General features: G+C 38.9%; 1 protein-coding gene across 1 annotated transcript in view; it reads right to left on the minus strand.

Moving 5' to 3' along the window:
• CYRIB (CYFIP related Rac1 interactor B) overlaps window positions 1-23904 on the minus strand; it is a gene marked incomplete at its 5' end in the record, with an annotated part of 78717 nt that overhangs the window by 32176 nt on the left and 22637 nt on the right. The window contains 2 exon segments of the mRNA XM_082479083.1: window positions 9710-9754; window positions 9760-9788. Of these exon segments, the coding sequence (XP_082335209.1) occupies window positions 9710-9754; window positions 9760-9788 (74 nt within the window).

A 23904-nucleotide genomic window follows, 5' to 3' on the forward strand; every position in this document is an offset into this window, starting at 1 on the left:
TTATTCAATAGGTTAACAGCTCATGGATTTTGCTTAGCCTTTTTTTTTTTTTTAGATCATTTTATGGAGTCAAACAGCAGAAAGATTAATGCATCCCCATCCTAGGAATCTATTACACACGCATACCCCTGCCCCTTCACTTGCAGCCTAACTTCACCATAGCAGAAAAAGGCCAAAGCATATGCTAATATCTCAGGCCAACGACAACAGGAATTCAAAGAACTGCCACAACAGTTGGAAAACAAATGGGGAAAATGTCTACAGCCATCAGAAAGGGACAGTGAATCATCTAAACTGCAGCTATTCATTTTCAGAAGAAAACAAAACCAAGCATCATTCTGTTTGTCAGAGGAAAAGCCTGTAGTTGACACAAGTCAAATGGTACCCAAATATAAAAGATGCACTAAGTAAACCTGGCATCATTGTGGATAACAAAACTTAGGAAAAAATAAAATTAGTAACTGGCTAACCACTGAATAAGCTCTGTGTTTTGGTCATCCACCTCATATTGAACTGCTTAACTTGGCAGTACATGAAAACAGATTACAGAAGAGAAAAGCTTACCGTTAACTTCCAGTATGAAACCAGTGTCTTCTGCCCAACCCTGATTGAACTAATTAAGAAGCCACTACACACAAGCATAGACTTGTCAGCAACTGTCAGTCAAGATTTGCTAAAAGACTGGTTATTTTGCACGCTTTCCAACACTCAGGTTTTTCTATTAAAAACTGCTAACATTGAGTCGTAAGAAAGAATCAGTAACAACTTTGCAATACAAATCTAAATTACTTTCTGTGTACTTGATTGCTACCTCAGCTCATCGGGGAAATTCGAAAAGAATTACTTCGTAAAGCTTACAACGCTTACTAAAGAAAGCTTGCACAGGATTCATCTACTGCATGTGAGGTATTAGGAACCCAGGCTTTAGTAGCTGCCTTCAAAACACAAACTGCTCTGTTGCTTTCACAGAGCAAATGTTTAAATTGCTTGTTTGAAGTTCAAACTTGCACTAAGATTTCCCTTGGTAAACATCACCAACTTGAACTTTGTGTGAGCCAGAGGTGGACTACGGCACAGATGTTCTCAGACCATGAATCTTAACTGCTCTTTGCGTGCTGCTGAACAGAACAGGACCTAGCTCAAAGACTACACTGCTCTGGCAATTTTTAGACACTCCTGCTCTCGTTTCAGTTACAGGCTAGAAATTAAGTTTGAGGAAACCACTCCAAAAGTTGGTTACTCTTAGAAGCACACATTAAAACATAAAAACCAAGCCCAGTCCAAAACAGAACCACAAGTTAAATACATCCCACATCTTGTGGGTAATAAAAAAAGAACACTAAGAAATGTTTAGTAATAAAACTTGATTTTTAGTTTAGTAACAATAACAGATGGCTAAGCTATAAAAATAAATCGTAGCTAAGATCATATTTCAAAGGAAGTTTCAGGGCATCTGCAGATGAACCCACAGTCCAATGCTAAATGGATGCGAACTCCAACATTAACATCAGTGATTCTAAAAGAAGATTCTGCTCTATCAGTACGGCAATCAAACATTAGATTAAGTCTATGCAAAGGTAGTCTATCACTACTGCAAAGTGACCTCAGTTCTTTATAAGAAAGCAAATCTACTCCTTGCCTGCTACAAAACCCCCTTTTTGACTTCTGGCTACAGAAAGCTTCAACTCAACTCTTTCTTCTCCATTCATTTTCACTTATCCTTCTGAAGCTAAATTGCATCTTAAAAGCCTATTGTTTTATTAAGGCTTTCCCTACCCTATATAATTTCCTCAATGCTGTCTTACAGTATCTCATATTACTCACTACATTCAAACCTGTGTTTTAGGTCTGTAAGTTAACGATAGAAAGGGTAATCTGACATGAAAGCTTTCTTGGCAGTTCTCAACCTGTGTTAAAACACCTACCAAAAGCACACGTTACGCTTTGTCCTTTATTCGCAGATTAAAATGCATTTATGCTGATATAACTCATATTCTAACAGCTGTACTGGCATACAGCTCTTCACACTGTGCATCCAAATATCTAGTGCCACTAGATGTCTAGTTCCACGTGCTAAGTTCGGAGCGCAACTAATTACTCAGCATACCCCAAGTGAGGTCCACAAAACACTGCTACAGTATCTCTGAAGTTTAGTTTGAAAATTTGGCTTCAAAAGAAATATTGAAAAGAGCCATCAGGTTTGCTTTAAAGAAAATATATCAAGGAAGTTTAGATGCTGCACTGTCGATTAACAAAAAGGGGACAAGGTTACATATACATATCCCTTTTATCAAAAAAAAGGGGGAAACCACAGATAATTGAGAAGCTTGTATGGCATAAGAGGATATTCACACACATACAAGACTAATACTCAGCATGAAGTATATCAGCATTTATATTTCATCCACTTACAGGTAAGTTTTACACAGCAAACCATCACCTTGGCTTAGTGGAAACAGTAAAATGAACTATCATAATCCTCATTTTTGCATTTTGTCAAAGCTTTACATAGGGAAAAAAAAAAGTTACAAGTTGAAGGCCAAGTACAAGGTGGTTGTTTATTCAACCAAATCAGAAAGTTAATTTAAATATTTCCAAATAACCTTTTTCACTTCTCAAAGCAAATGTTGGGCAACCAGAAGACAAGAACTTGAATGAAAACAGAGATGAGACTTCTTTGGGTTGTTTAACTTGGGGGTTGGTTTGGTTTTTTTTTTTTGTTTGGTTTTTTTTTTTTTTTTTTTTTTGTTTGTCGTGGTTGTTTTTTTGGCAGGCAGAGGGTTGGGGGGTAGAACAGTAATAATTTAGTCCAGGCTACACAACTTCCTGTTTTACTGGAGGAAGAAAGAAAAAAAAAAAAAAAAGCTTGCAAGAATAATTGAAGCAAGTCCTGCATCTAATAGTCAATTATCCAAACAACTAAACTTGCTATTTCTGGTAGCATAGTGTCTCCTGTATTTCTTTTGAACTTTCATAAATCTAAATCCTGAAGTGATTTAGAACTGGGTATATTACACAAGCAGAATTTTCAAGAACTATATAGCATTCAGGTTTTCACTTCTCAAAAAAGTACTTAAGTTTTCCTAAGCTAGGAAGAAACATTGCATGCCTTTACAACATTAAATTACATTGCTGTTTAGCTATGTTTAACTTCCCTATGACTACTTAGCATTACTATTTTTCTGCAGTTGATACTTCCTTTGATGTTATGCTGCTAACACCCGGTTGTGAAGTGTTCCTGAATACCAATCAAGTGATTCAGCAGCTTTTTTATCTAAGCTATACGAATGATATAACTTCTTAGGAATATGGCAAAGTTTAAGACTGCAAGTTCCGACTCAATTATCAGCATAACAGAGATGAAACCATACCCTGTCCCAGGAAGTTTGCAGCAATACTCATCCACTTGTGTAATAAAAACAGAAAGACAAGAAAAGGTCAAAAGGGCTTTCCCATTCAACATTATTAGTAGTGCATTATCAGCTCTGAGCAACCCCAAGACCTATAGCCCTGTTCAGTAACACTTGAACAGGGGAGTCCTTATTTGTTACAATTTAGATTTCTACACTCACAGTAAACCACTCTCCTCAGGACTACACTAGGTCATATCAACAGAAAGGAACTTTTATCATGAAAGGAAACTAACCACAGAAGAGAGTAACTTACTACCCAAAAGATCTTTTTATTTTTTTTTTTTTTTTAGTGAGTTCCAACCATAAACTGGTACCTCAACAGTATCAGAAACTGAGAGCTGAAGCCATAGTTGATGCTTTAACACGTAAAAGTGTAAAATTAATCTAGACTTAAGCTGATGAGGCTAGAGCTACAGAAGCGTCACAGACAGCATCTCTACGGCTCAGAGGCAATGCATCTCTTATTCCAGATTTCAAAGAACACAGACTAGCTTTTAAAAAGCCTGAAAAGCCCTTTCTATGGAAACAACAGCAGTAAGTTCTGCCACATGCTCCTCGCAGACTCGAGGGCTGAGCAGGTTTACAGGGGATACCCAAGCAGCTGGCTTAACCTCCTGCCACCCGGGGTCCCCAGGACTGCCCCAACTAAGCAAGCCTCAGCAGATGTAACTCATGCACAAAGCCAGGAAGCAATGCTGCGCAAGAGTGACCACAACAGAGCCTTGGGACAAGCAGTAATTTCTGCCAAGAAGTATCAGAGGGGCTCTGCTCCAGCCAGAGTAACTGTCACATAGCACTGAGACTCTGGAAAGCACCTCCAGCTTGCCACGGGTGCCTTGAGCTCCACCTACACACCTACATGGAAAGACCTGTAATAACAGCTTCAGCTAAAATTAAAAGTGGGGGGAGAGAGGGGGAAAAAAAGCTTTTCAGATCTACTACTGGAACATTACTGTTCAGCTGAAGTCTGAGATTATTCTAATACAAAGAAAACCACGGGTGATTAGATGCCCCAGTATAAATGGGAAACAGGAATACTCAGGACAATTGCATCAATCTGTCCAGAAAGGAAGAATCTAATTATGTTATATTAACCTGTGACTTCAAAAGTTTATTGGGTAGCATTCAAGATGGAAGCATGCATGAAAACTACAGAATGTAGGGTAAAAAACAAGAGACATAACATGGGAATGCCTGGGCCCAGCTCTCAGGGACCACTGTGTGTATTCAACAGCTTTGTCCAACAGTCAGGAAAAAAATTCCCCAAAACAGGAGCCATACAACAAGGGCTTAATTCCTGCATTGTAATTTAATGATACTGTCTCAACAGCTGCACACTATTTCTGCTCAATAATTTCCAAAATTAATTCCACAATAAGCTAAAAGGAGGCAAGCTGCATCAGGGGAAGTTCACATGGGACACTAGGAAAAGGTTCTTCACCGAGAGGGTGGTCGGTCACTGGAACAGGCTCCCCAGAGAAGTGGTCATGGCACCAAGCCTGTCAGAGTTCAAGGAGCATCTGGATGATGCTCTTAGTCATATGGTTTCGTTTTAGGTAGTCCTGTGACAAGCAGGGATTTGGACTCCATGATCCTGATGGATCCCTTCCAACTTGAGATACACTATGATTCTAAATAATAAAACTGCAGTTATGTGATCAAGCAGTAAGCTGAATTTTAACCAGATCTGAAGGACTATACATTAACAGTCCAAGTCCCTACAGAGTTAAAAAAAAAAAAAAACAAAAAAAAAAAACAACAAAACCTAGAAACATCCTTTAAGAAGCATTTAAGAGTCTTTCTGCAAATCAGGAAATGGAATAAGCAACATCTGACATTAGCCTAATAGAACAGACCACATAAAACATAGTACGAAAGTCCAGTCACCTGTCCCAACAAGCACAGCTTTTCAGGTCAGATATCTTTCTGATGAGAAAAGTTTACATATTTAGCTGGTCTGTTTAAAAGTGACTTTTCAAAAAGTCAAAACAACCTTTAAATTAATGTCTTCAACTTGAATGCTTATTGGACAAACAGAATTAAACAGTTCATGTTGTCTTGAGCAACAATTTACAGGTGGAGAAAAATAGCAGTTTTACCTTCATAAACAAATTGGCATAGCTGAAGTCTCAAGCAGAACAGTTTACTAAATGAGCCACTAAACCAGATTAAAAACTCACTTCTTTTTAAACTTACTCTACCAACTGTTGCAGTAGGACTACTCCTTATAAAGGAATGAGATTTTGAAAGAGCTCTATGCTGAATTCTGCTTGACTACAGTAAAAAAAAAAAAAAAAAAAAACAAAAACACTGATCATTTGCAGATTAGTACCACCTTCATTCAAGGTTTTAAGTAATTTTAGGTCCACCGTGAGAGAAAAGATACCACATTACATTGTGTCAGCACAGGCAGATTATTTACATTCATTTCTAACATGTACTATTAGACTTTAAAAAACAGAGGATTGCACAAGAGCTTTTAGCCCCTCAATCTATTCCCGTGCTACCGCATCCAGCCACATTAAACAAGCCCCAAGATAAAATACAGCAAATAAGTAAGAGACAGCTCAGTTTGGCCTAAAAAACTGTCAGCTCTTCCTCCTTCTTGCCTTAGATACCAGCATTAATACAAAATAAATGCATGCTGGTAGAGCAGCAGTAACTTGGATCAGAATTTCTACCAAAATATTTATAGTGAGTGTCAAAAACACAAAAAGTACTTAACCTCCATATACTAAGAACCATTTCAGCAAACCCACTTTCACGTGGATGACAAATCAATTCAAGAAGCTCAGCAGAATTGCAAATATAATTTATAGGCAAACCTACAGCAATATACTTAAGAGCAACACTAGCAAAAGAGACTGTTTTTAACTTGTGGCACAAATGGGAAGTAAAAGTGGTTTCAGTTGTCAGAAAGACATTAATCTTTCTTCATGTATTTACAGTATATAACCTCATTGTGACAGATTATTCTTTTACCCCACTGTTGGTATCTTGTAGGCTCTGTGGTAAAAGCTTTTCAAGTTGCCCAGAAACATTTGTAACTTCACCGCTTTCTATGTTGGTTACATGGGTTTTCACAAAAAAAAAAAAAAAATCCTTCTGAAAGCACACATTAAAAGCTGCACATTTTTAACACCTATTTCCTCATTTAATAGAGGAAACATTTAGCATCAAGCAAACAAAACAGAACCTTGCTTTATATTTCTTGCAGCACATTTGGCTTTATATAAACTTCCCAGACAGCCAAAGCCATACAGAAGTCCATAACATACGCAATATGGCCTTACTCAACACGGGATCTCTCCTGAATGAGGTCCTTCACTTCTAACTCTAACCTTTTGTATGCAGACAGCTACGGGGACAACTAGAAACAAGCTTTCTTGCTCTTTTTAAGTTTAGCACATATTAAGAGATTTGCACTAAAAGACTGAAATCATGGCCGAAGAGATGTTAAAGATTCTCCTCACAAGGAAGGAGAACGTTTAAAAATGTGTCAGCCACACAAATAACTCCTATAAGCTCTCATAAGAGCTATACAAGCCACAACAAAGCGTTCTCAATATTAGTAAGAAAATGACAGGTATGCATTTGCTTCCACTTTGCAAACATAATAATGAACGTGTTTTCATATTTATTAAAGTTAGCACTAAACATAAAACCTGTTAATCCACAACCAGTGCAATATCAGTGCTAGAACAGTGACTCCACAACATGTTAATCAGTTTGCTCACAACATCTCCCCATCATAGTTACAGGGGAACAATCCTAAGTTACATGGAAAGATTTTTAAATCTTCAAGCAAGCAGCCACATTCAAGTTGCATATGAGATAAAGCTATAAAATAATAATGAATAATTATCAGAGATTATACACAAACCCAGGAGATAATTATCAAGATCTTTTCTGAATGACTAATACTCTGGAAAAATAATCCCATACGAGTAAGTTAATGTAATGAAAAAGAAAAGCTAATAAAACAAAAACAGGGCAAACACTAAAATGTTATGTCCTTCAGTGTCGTGATAATGGAGAGCTGAAACATCATAACCAAAAGAAATACCGCCTGGACAACACAGGCACCCATGTCTTACACAGCCATTTGGGCTAGTCTGCACCACACCAAGGTCCAGCTGGCTCAATATTTCTATCCCAACAAGACCCAGACACACTGCCCCACAGGACGCAGTGTTCATGTGTCACATTCTCTTTTCAGCACCTTTCCAGAGTTGAGAAACTGAGATGAGACCTGGGTCAGGTCTAAAATGTGGTAGAGCTCAGTAGGCTCTCAGCTGATGTCTTTCCCTCTGCTCTGTTGAGACCCCACCTGGAGTACCGCACCCAGCTCTGCATCCCCCAACATGTGGACATGTTGGAGCGGGTCCAGAGGAGGGCCACCAAGATGATCAGAGGGATGGAACACCTCTCCTATGAAGACAGGCAGAGAAAGTTGGGGTTTTTCAGCTTGGAGAAGAGAAGGGTCTAAGGAGACCTTAACAGCAGCCTTCCAGTACCTAAAGGGGGCATATCAGAGAGCTGGGGAAGGACTTTTTACTAGGGCATGTAGTGACAGGATGAGGGGGAATGGCTTCAAACTGGAAGAGGGTAGGTTTAGAATAGATAGTAGGAATAAATTTTTCACTGTGAGGGTGGTGAGTGGTGAGACACTGGACCAAATCGCCCAGAGAAGTTGTTGAAGCTCCATCCCTGGAGATGGTTCAAGGCCAGGTTGGATGGGGCTTTGAGCAACCTGGTCTAGTGGAAGATGTCCCTGACCACGGCAGGGGGGTTGAAACTAGATGATCTTCAAGGTACCTTCCAACCTAAACCATTCTATGATTCCCAGACCAAAGTTAATGCTGGATAAGAGTTTGTGCAGCACTACCCCTGAGCTAAAAAGCACTGCTCAGTCCTAAAGGAAATGCTGAATTAAGACAAATACTTTACCACAGTAGCAGGCAAAGAGCTACTTTCTAGAATTACCTAGTTTCACTCAGCATGGCCATCCTGATAAACTTCTCAGTCTCAGGTGGGGGTGGGGGATGACCGGGTGGGAAGGGAAGTTGAAGCAGGGAAATGGATGGAGCAACCCTCACTGCTAGGCTAATGATCTTTTCAATTTTCTGTACAGGGCAAGTTATGCACTCAAATTTAGTGACAGACATACATTATTTATTCACATCATATATGATCAGAATAATCTGATAGATTAACCTAAAAATTACTATCAGGTAATTACAATGTTATAATTGGACCCAGCTGCATCACCCCATTCCAGGCTAAGCACTGTCTCCTGACACGAGTTTACCTAGCCCTGTATCTCAAAAAGGAGCAGTAAACAGAAAGGTAGGACTCAAGCTTTATGTAAGATATATAGCAAGGTATAATCACAAGGGTAAACTGAATGCATATTTAGTTTACAACTTTGTGAATGTCTTCCCCCGTACTGAAGACTGCTACTTTATTTACAACATTAAGTATTTGAGAAGTGAGCTGTAAATCTGGTGCCTACTATCAATGTGCATATGATTTAGCTATGTCAAGACATACTCAAATGTCCTAAATTCTCATGTTTCTTTGTGATTGCCCTGTAATAGCATAGCTCAATGTCTTAACTTATGGGCTGGTAAACTGCTACTAAGTGGTCATAGCTCTTCACTGATGATCCTTTTACCATTCTGAACCTACAGGCAACCTACAGATGACTTCAAATGCCTGTAAACTACAATACAACCTTAGTTTTAGTATCACATATTATTTTCAGTGAAAATTATGCTTCAAACACCCATAGAATAATTACAAGCACATTAATGGCATCTTTCAAAGCACCTGGACACCCAATTAGCATGGTTAGCCATGTTCAACTTCTAAACTGGATTTCGTTAGTTTTCTTTTTTCTCTCTCCAGGCCATAAAGCATCAGATCTGAAGTTTCAGTGTTTGCACTATCCCACTTCAAATAGTCTTTATCTGGTAAGAGGTACAGACACATTGTATTAGTCTCAGTGGAAAGGGCAAATAGACAATGTTTAACATCCCACTACAGAAAAAAGGCTAGTCTTTTTCCTCCTACTGTGAGAGCAGGAATTTAATCACTTCGTATTCCAATATAAATGCCCACCTTATCCACTGCTACCAAGCCTTTTGTCTGGTAAACTACAGTTAATTAAAAAAAAAATTGCATGAGCTACTTCTTGCTTTCAATAGACCAGAATACTTTATACTCCTTGGCCTAAAATATTATGGAAAACAAAGAAACATTCTACAAGCAAAAACACCTAAGGAAGTGTTTACCAGTTGGCAGTATCTTCTTGCAGTCTTAACAGAGAACTCCCTCCCTCAGATTGCCGATGCAGCAGCTCGTCTTCAGAATCTGAACAAACAGAAGAATCCCATTAAACATAAACAATACACTGTATTTCAATTACATAAGCCAGTACCAGGGGCAAGTCAAAGTTAATCCTGCAATGCCAAGGAGCCTACATAATTCTTTAGGAATGCAAATAAAACATGCGGATTTCAAAAACACTTGTGACTTTATGGAAGTGACATTACAAGCAAATGGAGAAGCATCCTTACAAACTCTTCGGTGAGTCAGTAAGGCAATTAGCTATCCATGATCACAAGCATCAGAAATAGAGCATTGCATCTCAGCATTACTGAGTTAAGTTACACTGTTATAGCACACATACACACACACAAAAAATAGAGCATTACATCTCTGCATTACTGAGCCAAGTTTCACATCGTTGCAGCAGAAAAAAGTAGGTCTCCGCCCAAGTTTTATTTACAGTGTCATATATATTGTGCACAGGGAAAAATGCTTCATTGCTACAGTTTTCTTCAAGTAAAGATGAATTTGGCCAATGGCAGGTTTTTACCTTTCTGAATTTACTCTAGGATTACTTAGATTTCTTGCTTCAAAACTAAGTTTCGGGTTTAGAAAATTAGTATTTCTATGGTCAGAGAGACAACAGCATTTCCTATGGAAATGAGGCACTGAGATCTACTGCAAGCATTAGAAGGGAGTTGAGAGTTCATTTAGAGTAAGTTTATATAGCAAACCTTTTTTAGGATAGTAATAGGATGATGAACTGGCCAAAACTGACACCTTTCTGTTGTGGTGAAAGGTTCATAAGCCTTTTCCACTTGGGATTTTGTAAGCAGCTTCTGTTTCAGGGATTCTGGCTAATTTAAATACTTCAGTGTCATCACTTAACTTGTCTCCAGTAAAACCACTGTTGTTCCTATTTCAGATATTGTTCCTGGTACCAGAATCCACCCTGTCAATATGTCACATCAAGGTTTCTTTTAAAGAGCGATCTTCCCATTTTGTACTACAATTTTCTTTCTGCTTCTACAGCAAAGTCAAGCACATTCTGCAATGCATCTGTTTTTAGCATAAGCTTGTTTTGGAAATATAAAAACCTTGTCATGTTAAGGATTTTTGCAGATCCAGCTAAAGAGGCATGAAATATTCTGAGTTAATTTGTATTTAATCAGCTATTAGCAGCTCCTCTTACATCAGATAATCCTCATTAGAAATTTCACCGCAAAGCAGCATATTTTTGTTAAATGTTTGTTAATCACAAAGGCCACAATATTATTGATTTGCCCCAGCTTGGGAAAAGTGCAAGGAAGGGAAAGAGCTATGCACTATCAAGGCTGGGGGATAGTTTTCACTGTGACTAAAATTATCATCAAAAGATAACACACACACCCAACTCCCCCTCTGCAACAGAACCTTGTGACCTGAACAGCACAGCCAGGAGAAGAAGAGACAGCAAGGACTCTGAGTAACTATGCAAAATTTAATTGACAAATAGAAAACAGAAGATCTCAAGTTGGAAGGGACCCATAACTATTATTGATAAAAATCAATAAAATAAAATCAAGGGATTCTATTTGCAGCTACACTGAAGGAAATCATTGCAACAGATAGTGAAAAAGTAAAAACAAATAGTAATGTTAGTCAACGATAACACTTGCCAATCTGTCTTAAGGCAGTATCTAAGATAAGCAAGCGCCTGGCAAATTAATGTTGGGTTTTTTCCCTGCAAATGTTGTTGTATGAAGCACTACTACTCTCTCTTGGCAGAAAGGGAAATCTAAAAAACTTCCAAGACACCTTATTCACTTTGTTATAGCCTAGGCTTTGTTTTAACAATTGTTCCACTACGCTATTTCAGTCGCTTTCATTCTTGGTCCTCTTGCCAAGGAACTGTATAGAGTTCACAATTCAGTTAAAACCTTCTGAATGGAAGCCATAAGGTCTTATACTCACCTGCTGCTTGGTAAGTCAGTGGGCAGAGTGGCACTGTCACTGTCTATAGCCTGGTAAGAGGATTTCAAAGTTCTGCTGCCTGAGTGACCATTTATGCAATTGCAACATGTGCAATTTCCTTCAACACGCTCAACAAAAATACTTCCTTCTACCCTGCTACACCACAGTATGAAAAGCTTCCTATTCAGTACCACAGAATATTTTTTTTTTTTTCAAGCATGATCAATCATTGCATTAAACAGAAAACTCACGTCACACTTCCCCTGGACCAACTCGCATATCATCTTGTTGCCAAATTTGAATGTTTGCATTTCCTCATAACTACCTGAAGTAGCAAGCAGGCTTTTGTTTTACTGAAAGCAGTATCTCAGCCTGCTGGAGACCCTTCTGCCCCTCCAGCCCCACACTGCTCTCCATTGCTCCCTCTCCTGGCTGCTCAGCATCTCCCATGCTGAGCAGGGAGATGTCAGGTCCTCCCTGACATCCCACTCCTGCAGACTGGCCTTCAAGGGAGAACGGGAAGCACGTGCCAGCAACTACAGCTGCGTAGGAATTCTGTGTGGGAAAAGGCAATGTGGCAAAACAGCAGTAGGTACAGTGGACTGGAGGGATCATGGAAACATCTGCGTGCAGAGGAACTACATGATCTCCCAGCCTGGGCAAAGAAAGAAGTCTGGTCTGACAGGAGGAAATGGAGAGGAAAGAGGCTGCTGCAGAGAGGCACTGGCCAGGAGCAACCAGGGACATGCGCAGAAAGCTGCAGACATGGTCCCTTTGGAAGATACCCCCAGCCTTCAAGGCAACAATTCCTTATACGTGCTTTAGATTAATCTGGTTCACTTGATAAAACCCGTAAAAAGAACTTTTTTCCTTTTTTTTTTTTTCCTCCTCTCTTTAAATAACAGATCCCCAAACTGTAACCTACGGTATAAATAACACAGCTGAGAAAAACTAAGTAGCTGCCATCTTAGTTTTCAGTCAATATTTGTTCAAAAATTAATTTTCTTATTTCAACAGACCTTTGTGGAGTAAATTAACACTGTTTCTTTGACAGGCTAATGAGAATAGCAGGTAAGCTCATTCTCAGAAGATATCCTTGCTTGCCCTCCACACACTGTGTTGGCATAGCTTTGTAGGATGAGTTCAAAAGAAGGAAGCAGACAATAAACCTACTTGTTCCTGGTAAATTAGGGAGACTTCACTATTCATTTAAGCGACCATCCCTTACTTCATTAGTTTCGTCACTTAAGGGGAAGGTGGAATTAAACTCTGAAGTACAACACCTGATTAAATCTTGTTCTCTGTAGAAAATTCATACTCAAGAAAACTATTAACCATAAAGATGCAAAGAGTCTTCTGTTAATGGCACGGTGTTCATTTTTCTCTAATGTACGTGTTTCAACAGGCGGAATCACAGTCACTGCTTCCCAAGCCTCTGAGTCTTGCACTCATTTGAGCTACAAGGAAGAACACTTCTGAGAAATTTATTAACGGCTACATTCTCAGGAGAGAATGGTAAAGGCAGTAACACAGAGGTCAATAGGTTTTACTGAGAGATTCAGCATACTCCACGCAAAACAGTTTGCTGAAACACTGTGGCAAAACAGCTGGTTATTGCCAGACACAGCAGTTTCTACATAGGGGCTTCAAGTTTTCTCAAATAATTTTCCAGCCTTTCCCTCCATTAAAGCAAGAGTGCCACTCATAGCCAAGATAAGCCCTGAGTCAGAGTTGGCTGTAAGTCTTCACCAGCGGGTAAGAGGGATGAATCAGGGTTGAAATGCAGAGGGAAACAGAGGTCAGAACATTTCCTTAAATTCTGCACAAACCCTTGACTGCTGACCCAATAACCTGTGCTCCAGTTCTCTGCCTGCTCCACTCAAACACTCACCTCCCAAGGACAATACCGGGGTGACCATTCGTGGTGGCCTGAGATGCCATTTAATTTCCTCTGATTGGTAACACACAGCTTCTTCAAAATCCCAGAGAAATACAGATTTTAGAACTTAACATGCAGGTTATTTCAACTCAAAAGCTTTGTCTAAAGTACATGTAGGAGTAACTCCACCTATCCTGTATACCCAACACTGTTGTATAGATATGAACTGCATTTAAAAATCACGTTACAAACATCATCTCTGCCTGTGCTTGACTTTGCTTAGCCCAAAACATAGAAAGTGCAGAAGAAACAGCAACAGGGATTTAAGGTGATGTATCCTGCCCAACACAGATCGTAACAGAGTGCTAGTGACAACAACCCATCAACAGGTTAAGACAGAGCTGAAAAGCAGAGTATACAAAACTCTGTAAGCAGAGTATACAAAACAGAGTAAAAAAAAAAAAAAAAAAATCAAAGATAACTAAGTGTCAGAAGGCTTATGGTAGCTTACAAAGAATTCTGTTGCCAGACATAAGATTGCACACAAATTGAGCAGTCAAAATAATCCCTGCAGAGCTTCTGATGGGCTACTCTTCACAGTAAGGCAGCTATGAAAAAAGAGCCAGAAAGCAACACATCCAGTGTCCTACAAAACCAGGAAAACCTATAAATACTAGAATTCACAGATAGTTCCATGGCAAACAAAACTTGTTTGAGAATTTTATCCCTCATGAGAATGATACCTACTATTTTTTCCCCCCTTACAAACATATATTGCCAAAACTTTAATTTTCAATTGAAAGAAGAAATTCTACTGTGATTTGAGGAATTTGTGGTCAGAGAACTATTAAAAAAAATCCCCAGTAGTTTACTTCTAGCCAGCTGAAAAAGTAAGTTCTCATTCCTTTATTTGCAGGACAGCAATGAAACTGAGTGTTTAAGATCAAAATAATGACACTAAAACTCAATAGTTTGAGCTTCAACTGTACATCATACAGTTAATAACAATGATGCTATGACATATTACAAAGTTAAAACAATTTGCTTCCCAAAGACTGCTCAGCTCTGCTTCCATGTAACATCATAACACTCACGAGATACTCTGAGCATTTGCAACATCAAATTATTACTTTTCTTCATTCACCAGAACATCATCAGTTACAGGAGTCAAATATGATATTTCTTACAGGTTTGAGCTGGAAAACATCAAAACATGTTCATGTACTAGAAGCTAATTTTGTGCTTAAATGAAGATCGTCCAGTTAATTAAGAATTGCAAAGACAGAGGTGGAAAGGACTCACTTCCCTTGTCCCCATAGCAACACATCTGACACAGGTTTCCAGTAGTATCAGTCCAAAACAATGCATTCATTTAAGTGTAATTTGCCAAACAGAACACTGACCAGCTTCTCCTCTGTTAATTACTTCAAACTCATAGAAAGGATTTCCAACTGTGAACACTTTCTCCTATTAGTGTCATACCTCAGCTTTCAAACATTGGACTTGATATTTTGAGCTCAGTATTGTTGCATGGTTTAGTAACTTCCTTCAAAAACACAGGTTTTCAAAATAACAAAATAAGTATTACAGAAGGACTGAATCTTAGAAGAGGAGTATCCTTATCAGCTTTTTAAATTATTTATTAATTACAATTGGGAATAGCGTCTGCACACCCTTCAGGAGTTTCCATCAGACCATCTCTTACCTTCAAGCCCTCATTCAGCCAGCTTCTGGGAGCTCAGGAACCTATGCCAATATTTACTGTAAATGCAACAGTAGGAAGAATATAGCTCTTGTATAAAACAAGAAACTAGAACTGCTAAATACCTATTCCATTTAACCATACAACGAGCATATTCCTCCATTTCAAAGACAAATGTGGAACTGTAATGATGCCAATCATTTGAATACTCTAATATAAGACAGATTATTTCACTGTGGGCAGTCAAGAATATATTTGAGGCAGGACTTTAAAAGATAACCAATATTTTTTTCAGTTCCTCTTTAAAATAGAGCTGCTTCTTAGAGTGACTCAAGCCCTCAGAGTGACTCAGCTCAGAGATGAAGAGGCAGGACACAGATGACATGTTATCCAGACTAGTTATGGTACAGGTTTCCATAGCAGGGTGAAAAGGGCAGGTACATACAGTTACACGCAGACTGAAGTAAGAGTAATCTTTTCCTACTCCTGGTGAGAGGCTATTCTCAATATAACACAAAGGAGGAGGACACTTCAGTTTAGATTGTGTAACTTATAAAAAGTTAGTCAGAAATGCGCAATCCTTGCAAAAGCTATGATAATTCTGTCAATCAAATGTCCAGAGCAAGTTACTGATATGAATGCTTTGACTTGTAAGCTGGCAAAACTTGGGACAATTTCTTCATTCTGAAGTACAGATGCCACATATCTTTACACCCCAGATCTCCGTTAATATATGTTTGCTCCTTGAATACACAATACCTGACTGAGGGACTGAGTTACACTGTAGAAACCACGAATTAACCCATGGAACGAACATCGGACCAGTCCTAGTTTTTCTACTGTCTACAGAGGCACAACAAAAGAAGGTCCCTGTGCGACCAGAACCAGCAGATCAGCAGGACTGCTTTCAAAGAGCCTACTTTAACATCTAAAGGTATCTGTAATCTATGTGAACTCTTCAGTAAGTTCAGGCTTGTAATGAGAGGACCGAAGTTGCATATCCCAACTCCAAGAACAGTTTAAGACTTCCATTGGACAAAGATCTATTGTAAGCAAAGACTAAACCCAAAGACTTTCTCACTCCATAAAAATTCCTTCTCACCGGGTTCTGCTGCGATTAGTCTTTCCTGAAACCACCCCTTAAACCCCAATAAAGTGTCCCAGCTTCAGCTGAGCAAGGCACCAGCCTGGCTTACAAGTAGATGTTGAATTCAAGACTCCTCAAATAGACATTAGAATTAGGTTTCCCTTATGCTACAATCAGTAGGTTATTATGCCAAAAAGTCTGCCATTTAAAAACTCTGAAGGGGCAGGGGAGCAGAGATACCATGAAGCCCTGGATCTGGGTAGTTGGTCAATACATCCTCTTTTTTCCCCGTTACCTAATCAGCTGGATTTAGACAAGCTTGTTATCCAGTCCACAGAGAGGCAGGCATTACTTCCAGCTCTTAGCCATGTTTACAGTACCTAACTTTCTCTATCTGATGTGTAAATAGTTTAAGCTCTTAGCTTAAGCAGTCAGAATGATCTTTTTAGGATCCAATATTTACTTAAAAAAAAAAAAAAAGATACTGCAGGGCTTACATTTGAGACCTTGAGTAGGAAGTCTCACCCTCAGATGGTTGTCTGCAGACTATCTCAGCTTTTACATCCGCTTCTCACTAGAGAGACATTAAAGGCAACTGGACTCCTATTTCTGCACAGGAAATCTGATGAACTTTCAGCCATTCTTACACTCTCACATCCTCCCATTTAGGTCTGTATTGAGAGAGCACAAGATGCCATCATCTCCAGAGGCATTTTTCCTACATTTAATGTGCACGTTACAACCTCAGTCAAAATAGGAGTGCAACAATTTTTCTATATTACCCTGTATTTGGAGTAACAAAGGGAGCATTTAAGAACAAGTCTTATATTTTTCTGCTGAAGTGAAATAACAAACACCAACATTCAAATAGTCATATACACGTTCTAGAGACTGCAACAAGGGAGTCAGTTCATCCTTTTCAAATCAAACTTTACACTGGAACAGCAGTCAAGTAAAAAAAAGAAAATTAAAAAAAAAAAAAATCACACAGCTACTTTTATTTACAGACTTGTCACACTGCAAAGCTTTGTTGCTACTCTAAGGCTACAAAGACTTACTTGAAGATTAACAGATTCTGCAGTACCATTTTTCATGAAAAAAAATGCAGCCAGAAACCCGAAGTTAAATACATACAGGAAGCACTATATTACACAGAATTCACATAGCATAAAATTCACATTGTAGTCACATCCAGTGTAATTCCAACAGACACAAAATTGCTGTACATAAGTAAAACTCCAACAAAAGACATGCATATGCAGCAGCTTCCCTTTGTCCGCTTACCATTAAGTTTGCAAGGGGATGCAAGCACACGCAACAAGAGTATCATCAGTACAAGCACTGTACATACCTTCAGGCATTCAAAGTCCGAGAACCACAGATTTCAAGGGTAATAGAACAACAGGCATAAATGGTACTAATAAGCGTAAGCAGAGTTGAAATTAAGATGCCTAGCTACTGCAATCTCCAAATTTAGATGAGGGACTCCATCAGCAAAGGGCTTTCAAACCATGTGATGAGAGAGTTGCTCTACAGGTGGAGCGTGCTTTCGGCTGCTCCTTCATGAGAAACCCACAGGGCCCTTACCACAACATGCAACCAGGGCGTAGGCAGTGCCACATACGTGGTTTTTGTTGAACAAAATGAAAGGCAGGGACTCCTGAGCTCTTCAGAAACACAGTATCTGGAAAAGAGTTACCAGAATTGTATAACAGAAGCCCAGAAGCAAGCTCCAGCGCAGCAAGAGGTACAAACGAAAGTGCGCATACATGCCCCATAGATGCATGCCTTCTAGGAAGTAAGTGGATCTATCACGTGGTGCCATAGTACTCATCTGTTCGAGGACTATGATTCAGTGCCTACAGGGCGTGTTGGGTTTAGTACAGATGCACAGATTAATTGTACACCACATACGTGTCTGGCTGCTGACAGGAAAAGGCTATACACACACAAAATTAAGAGCACTCAGAGAAGTTAAATCATCTGATACAACAGGATTGATTAAAGCTTTCTTGGCCTCAGATTCACTCAATGCAGCTACAGAAATCTTCTGTATCATCTCTGTTGTAAGGAGTCTCAGAATAAGTGAAGCTAGTTAACTGTCACGATAGACAAGGTTTAGTTCGAGGCTCGTCACGCCTAGCACGGGCTAGAACAAACATTACCTACTATGGAATTATTTGCATTGCCATTCATGAACTTATCTAATTTATCAGGGACATCTCATGTAGCAAAGACACTGCCAAAGAACTGGATGATTTATGGGTGTTCTTACAGCAGAACCTCTTACAGCAGGAACTTTCCAACACAGCAGACATTTGCCAGCAATCTCTGAATATTGGAATATGACAAAAAAAAAAAGACCGAGGAAGTGAGAAGACTTACACAACGATAAATCTTTATTAATAAAGATACACTTGTCACTGTGGCTAAACTAGAAAGTTACTTTTGCCTTATGGTACTGTCACAAGCATCACAGAAAGCATATTAAAACAGGCAAGCCAACTTCATAAAGAGCAATGCAAAAAGTCCTTGGCTGATCAAGAGGCTTTTGGTAGCTTTTTTGTCTTTCAATAAAAATTAATCTGGCTTTCAAAGATTTAATAACAAGGCAAATATTAACCTATTCAATGTCTTATCACCCAAATCTAGAAATGGATGCTGGCCTTCTGGGCCTTCATCTCCCACACTTTTGTCAAAATTCAGTTATTTGCTTCAAAATACAAATACCAGCAAAAGCAGTATTAAAAAAAACAAAGCAACAATGACTGTGATCTATCAGATCTGAAAGAACGAAAGGTTTTCACTTGGATATACTTTCAGTCAATATCAATTGCAGAGAAACTAAAGGAGTTTCCCAGGGAATTACTAATCTTGCTTCTATCTTATAAACCTGTTTTATTAGGAGTTGTGCAACTACAGAAACTCAGTCTAATGTTGCAGTAAATAGAGAAACATGCGTTTGATCCCAACTACAGACTTCCTACTTGCTTTCAGGTAATTAACGATGCCGTACCTCAGTTTCTTATCTCTAATGAGGCAAAACATACAACACTAAGCACAGCAGGACTTTAGCCTCGCGTGTAGTCTTTGAATTCTGCTACAGTAAGAGTTGGTAAGGGTAGCATCAGATCAATATTGAAGGGGATAAGCACAGATGAGGCTGTTTAGTGACCCTCAGGGCAGTTGGTGAGGACACACTGGGTGAAGCACACATGCAGAATATCTCTGAAATGTGAAACAGTGCAGACATTACAATCAGAAGTTGCTGAGGCAGTGCAGATTCCAAAAATCGAATATGTTGTTCCTATCTGGCAAAGATATCCACGTTAAACTCTCATGACTCAACCTGAGAAATAATGGATGCTATTGTCTTACTGCTGAAAACTTAAGCTTCTTAGGCCTCACACACAGTAAGACATTAACTAATCATTTGAGATAGTCCTGCCTAATCCTGGACCTAACAAACACTAACTTCATTTCAATATGTGGACTGTAATTCCAACCATAAAATCCTTTATTAGAACTATTTTGAATCAAAAAACCATCACGCAGGTGTCCCAAATTGCTGATCAAGTCATCCTTTCACAAAGATTACAAAACAACATAATAAAGAAAAAGATACACGTTTAACCCAACATGCTTGAAGAAAAAACAACAAATTTCATCCAGGTCAATCGCAACACTGGTTATTGTTGGATTATTACAGAAGAGCATCACAAGACAATGTAGTTATATGCTCATTAAAAAACAACACTGAACTTACATTAGGACAACCTTCCAAGACAAAAAATGAGTGTAAGAGTACGATTTTCATTCTGCTAGGTGTACCTGAACAAAATCTGTAGAAAAAACTGCTCTCATGGGATGCCTTAGATTTAAAGATAAAATTGTGGACTTGATGTCAATGTAGAGCTAGACTCAAGCCATTAACAGGATCCACAAATTCTATCCTGTCTTATATAAGAAGAGTCTCAAGAATAAACCACCCCTGGAAAAGTGCAACTAGCTTCTTGAGTTGTTGGTCAGCCAAGGTCTCCAAGGTTTTGAACACCACACTTGTGACACAACCAAGAATGCATACAGTAACAGAGAAGTTATTGAGGAATTCATCAAAACATGGAAAAATACTTTTCTCAAGAACCTAGTTAGGGACACAAGGTTACTTCAGAAAGGCAGTATCTAACTCTGGGTTCCATGTCACATTCCTGATCAATAGCAGAGACTATTAGCAGCTGTGGTTTCTTTGCCAACTTTGAAACCTGCAAATAAAATGTACCATTCCCGTAAGAAGAGGCTTCCAAACTCATAACTTGAGGCATACAGAACTTTCCCTAGATGATATCACATCCTACTGATACTGGAAGAGAGCACCAAACACAAAGGATGTTGACGAGAACTAATTCGTGCTACTTTTGAGAAACCCTATATTTGTAAGGCAGTTTCTTAAGCCTCATTCACTGCCTCTGCACACATACACAGCACTACAAAGGCAACAAACTATAAGGAAGCAATTTCTCCATTCAAATTTTGATTATAAGGACTTATGAAACAGTATTTTACAGACATTTAGTTTCTGCCATTGAGCAATCTGCCCATAATAGGAGAGAGCTGCTTCAGCCCTCACTTACATCAAGATCACTGTTTCAAAAAGGTACACTGGGGTAGGGCCAAGCCACTGGAACAATTTATGTTTTCTGGAAAAAAAAAAAAAAAAAAAAAACCAAAAACCTTTCTACTAGCAATACAAGCTACTACCTAAAGGCAGTGCCTTTCAACCTCCCTCCAACTGCCGCTATTTCTACTTTGTCATAAGCCCATACCCCTAAGGCCAAAGGCAGAACACTTAACTTTCTTTCAGACCTTTATGTCATTAGTAAGAGCAGGTGAGTGGCAAAAGGGATCGTTCCCCAGCACCCAAACTGAAGTAGAATTAAGTCATGTTTACACAGAATGACATGGAAGTTCAAAAGGCACACAGGTGAAAAGGAGAAGTGTACTTAAGCCCAGACAGGGCGGGGGGGGGGGGGGGGGGGGTAAAAGAGAGACCAGCCCCAATGGATATACCTGGTCTATTCTACTCTTCTGAATGCTCCTGTTGATTTAAAGGTTTTCAGTATAGCCACCGTACTCTAGAGTACCCTGCGCTCCCACAAAGCCGCTGTCTCACACACACATAAGAGCTCTAAAATTCCTGGTTTAAATTAAATTAATATTTCATGCTATCAATTTTGTGTGCAAAGTTCAGTTGTGTTACAGTTGTGTAACTAAAACGTATAAATATGACATATGCATTTCATATCTTATACCATTTTAGAGATTTCTAATGGAAAAAAGTGTGAACCAAGAAACCTAAACACCTCAATCTAAATCTCACTCGGCCACATTAGTACCCTTCATGAGCTGAGTCAGAAACGCGTGCTACAAGAGAACATCATAATAATTTAGTGTTTTAATCAGAACTTATCACTGCATTTTATCAGAAATCAGAGCTCCCTGAATTTTTTTAATAAAATGCTTTGAAAGCTTAAGAATTAACCCTCAACAGGCTTCTCTGATGTACAAGCACCATTATCTGAAATATTCAAATCAATAAAGCACTCAGAAGTGGTGCAACATAGTTCAAAGTCACTACTATAAACACCAGTCCCAGCATGCAAATTCGTAGCTTTCAGTCTCTTCCTTAGCCTGTAGCCCTGTGTTGATGAATAAACACTTATTTCTGGCCTGTTTACGCTTTAAAATTGCATAATGGGATATTTTAAGGAAAAATGAATGCTTCTGAAGTGACTGACCTTTAAGACTCTGTTTCTGCTTTCAAAAACTCTAACCAAGTCTACTTTTTGCTATTTACAAAATAGATACTCAGAGCCTAAAACAGACACTACTGTAAGTCAGAGAAACCAAAACCTATCCACACACATTTTTTTTTCATTTCTGAAGGTAGAGAGCAAGCAGTTCCAGATGCTCAGTTTAGGCAGGAAAGACAAAAAAACCTGTCCTACAATTATTTGAGGAAAAGAGACCAGGCCAAAATAATACAATTCTGGAATAAATCTCTGCATATGGAAGCAAGTCCTTGTTGAAAGCTTCATGGGCAAATTATTCAAATATGATGTCAACTTTGAACTTACCTGAGGTGCTAGGGAGAACGAAGAAGTATCTGCAGCTACCACCCTTGTTTTTATAAATCGCTTGACTCAGAACTACTCAAAATACTAATTTATGCAGCTGTATTGTACTAAGGTTAAGCGCAAGCAGGCTTTCAGCCTAAAAGGGAAAGTTAAACAAGACGTAGACTGATGGTGCAGATACCACAATAATGTACTTCTGGTTTTAAAGCACTCTTGAATTTACACTGTCTCTGTATAGCTGTCCTCACAAAGAAACGCAGAAAAGTATTCTTCATTGGCAAAGAAATCTTGACTGTTTGTTCCCTTCTATGGCAGAAAGGAGATAAAAAAATCACGGAATGCCATTCCTGGATGCTTTCAAGGTTGAAACAGTATACAAACTGTAAAAGGAATTTTGTTGCACATATATGAACATGCATCTGCAAAGAAAAAGGGTGAATGAAGTACCTCCTTGTAGGTGAGGGGAGTCTCCCATTGCATCCTCAAGTACATACAAAACTAATATTAAATACACTAGCACAAATGCACAAAATTCAAAAGCAGGCATCAAGGCAATCAATCCCATGTTACTTCTGAATTCATACTGACAGAGGAGATTACTTGCGACAAAGATCATAGGATTATATTTATCTCCAAACTTTTATTTAAACCATTTCCCTTCACTGCTTTGACAGGAGGACATCCCTGAAAAGGTATTTGCAAGACAGTAAGTGGTTCCTAGCTTAAAAATCTGTTCTGCTATCAGACCTGAAAATGCCTGTTTCCCCTCCCCACAAAAGATCAGTTGGCATGAATTACCAGCTGTTTTTCCCTAGGAACCATCTAAAAGCAGGAAGGATATGGAATTTCGTAAGATAGTTACAGACATAACCATTTCAGGTCCCCGATGAGTAACTCATCAGTGACAACAGTTTATCGAAGTTGGATTAGTAAGAATTATTGCTGTTTCTTCACAAGCCTTATACTGTCAGAAGAAAAGCCTTGAGATACACACTTAAAAACCTGAAATTGAAAGTGAACATAATGAACTACAAATGGTGACAAGAACTGCTACAAATTCATTTAAGCTTACAAGGAGCTACTAGACAGAGGTAGTGGTAGGAGGTAATATTAAATACTATCACCTGTCCCCATAGTCTCCTAGAGGAGACAGGAAGACAAATCTTTTATTGCTGTAGAACACAGTAAGGTTAGCTGCAAGAAAGAAGGAAATAAAAAACCCCTACATTATAAAAACTGGGATGGGGAGGGGGGCTGTCATGCCAGGAACACAGCTATGCTATAAATGAGAAAAGAATTGTACCTGGTTCCAATAAAGCAGCTGTAGTTATGGGTTAGGTAGCAGCCTGTCTTTTTACTGGAGTAAAACTTTCATCAACTTCTGTGTTACGACAAAGGAGTGC

The sequence above is a fragment of the Vanellus vanellus genome (genome assembly GCF_965231255.1).
Source record: "Vanellus vanellus genome assembly, chromosome: 2".
Classification (NCBI taxonomy): domain Eukaryota; kingdom Metazoa; phylum Chordata; class Aves; order Charadriiformes; family Charadriidae; genus Vanellus; species Vanellus vanellus.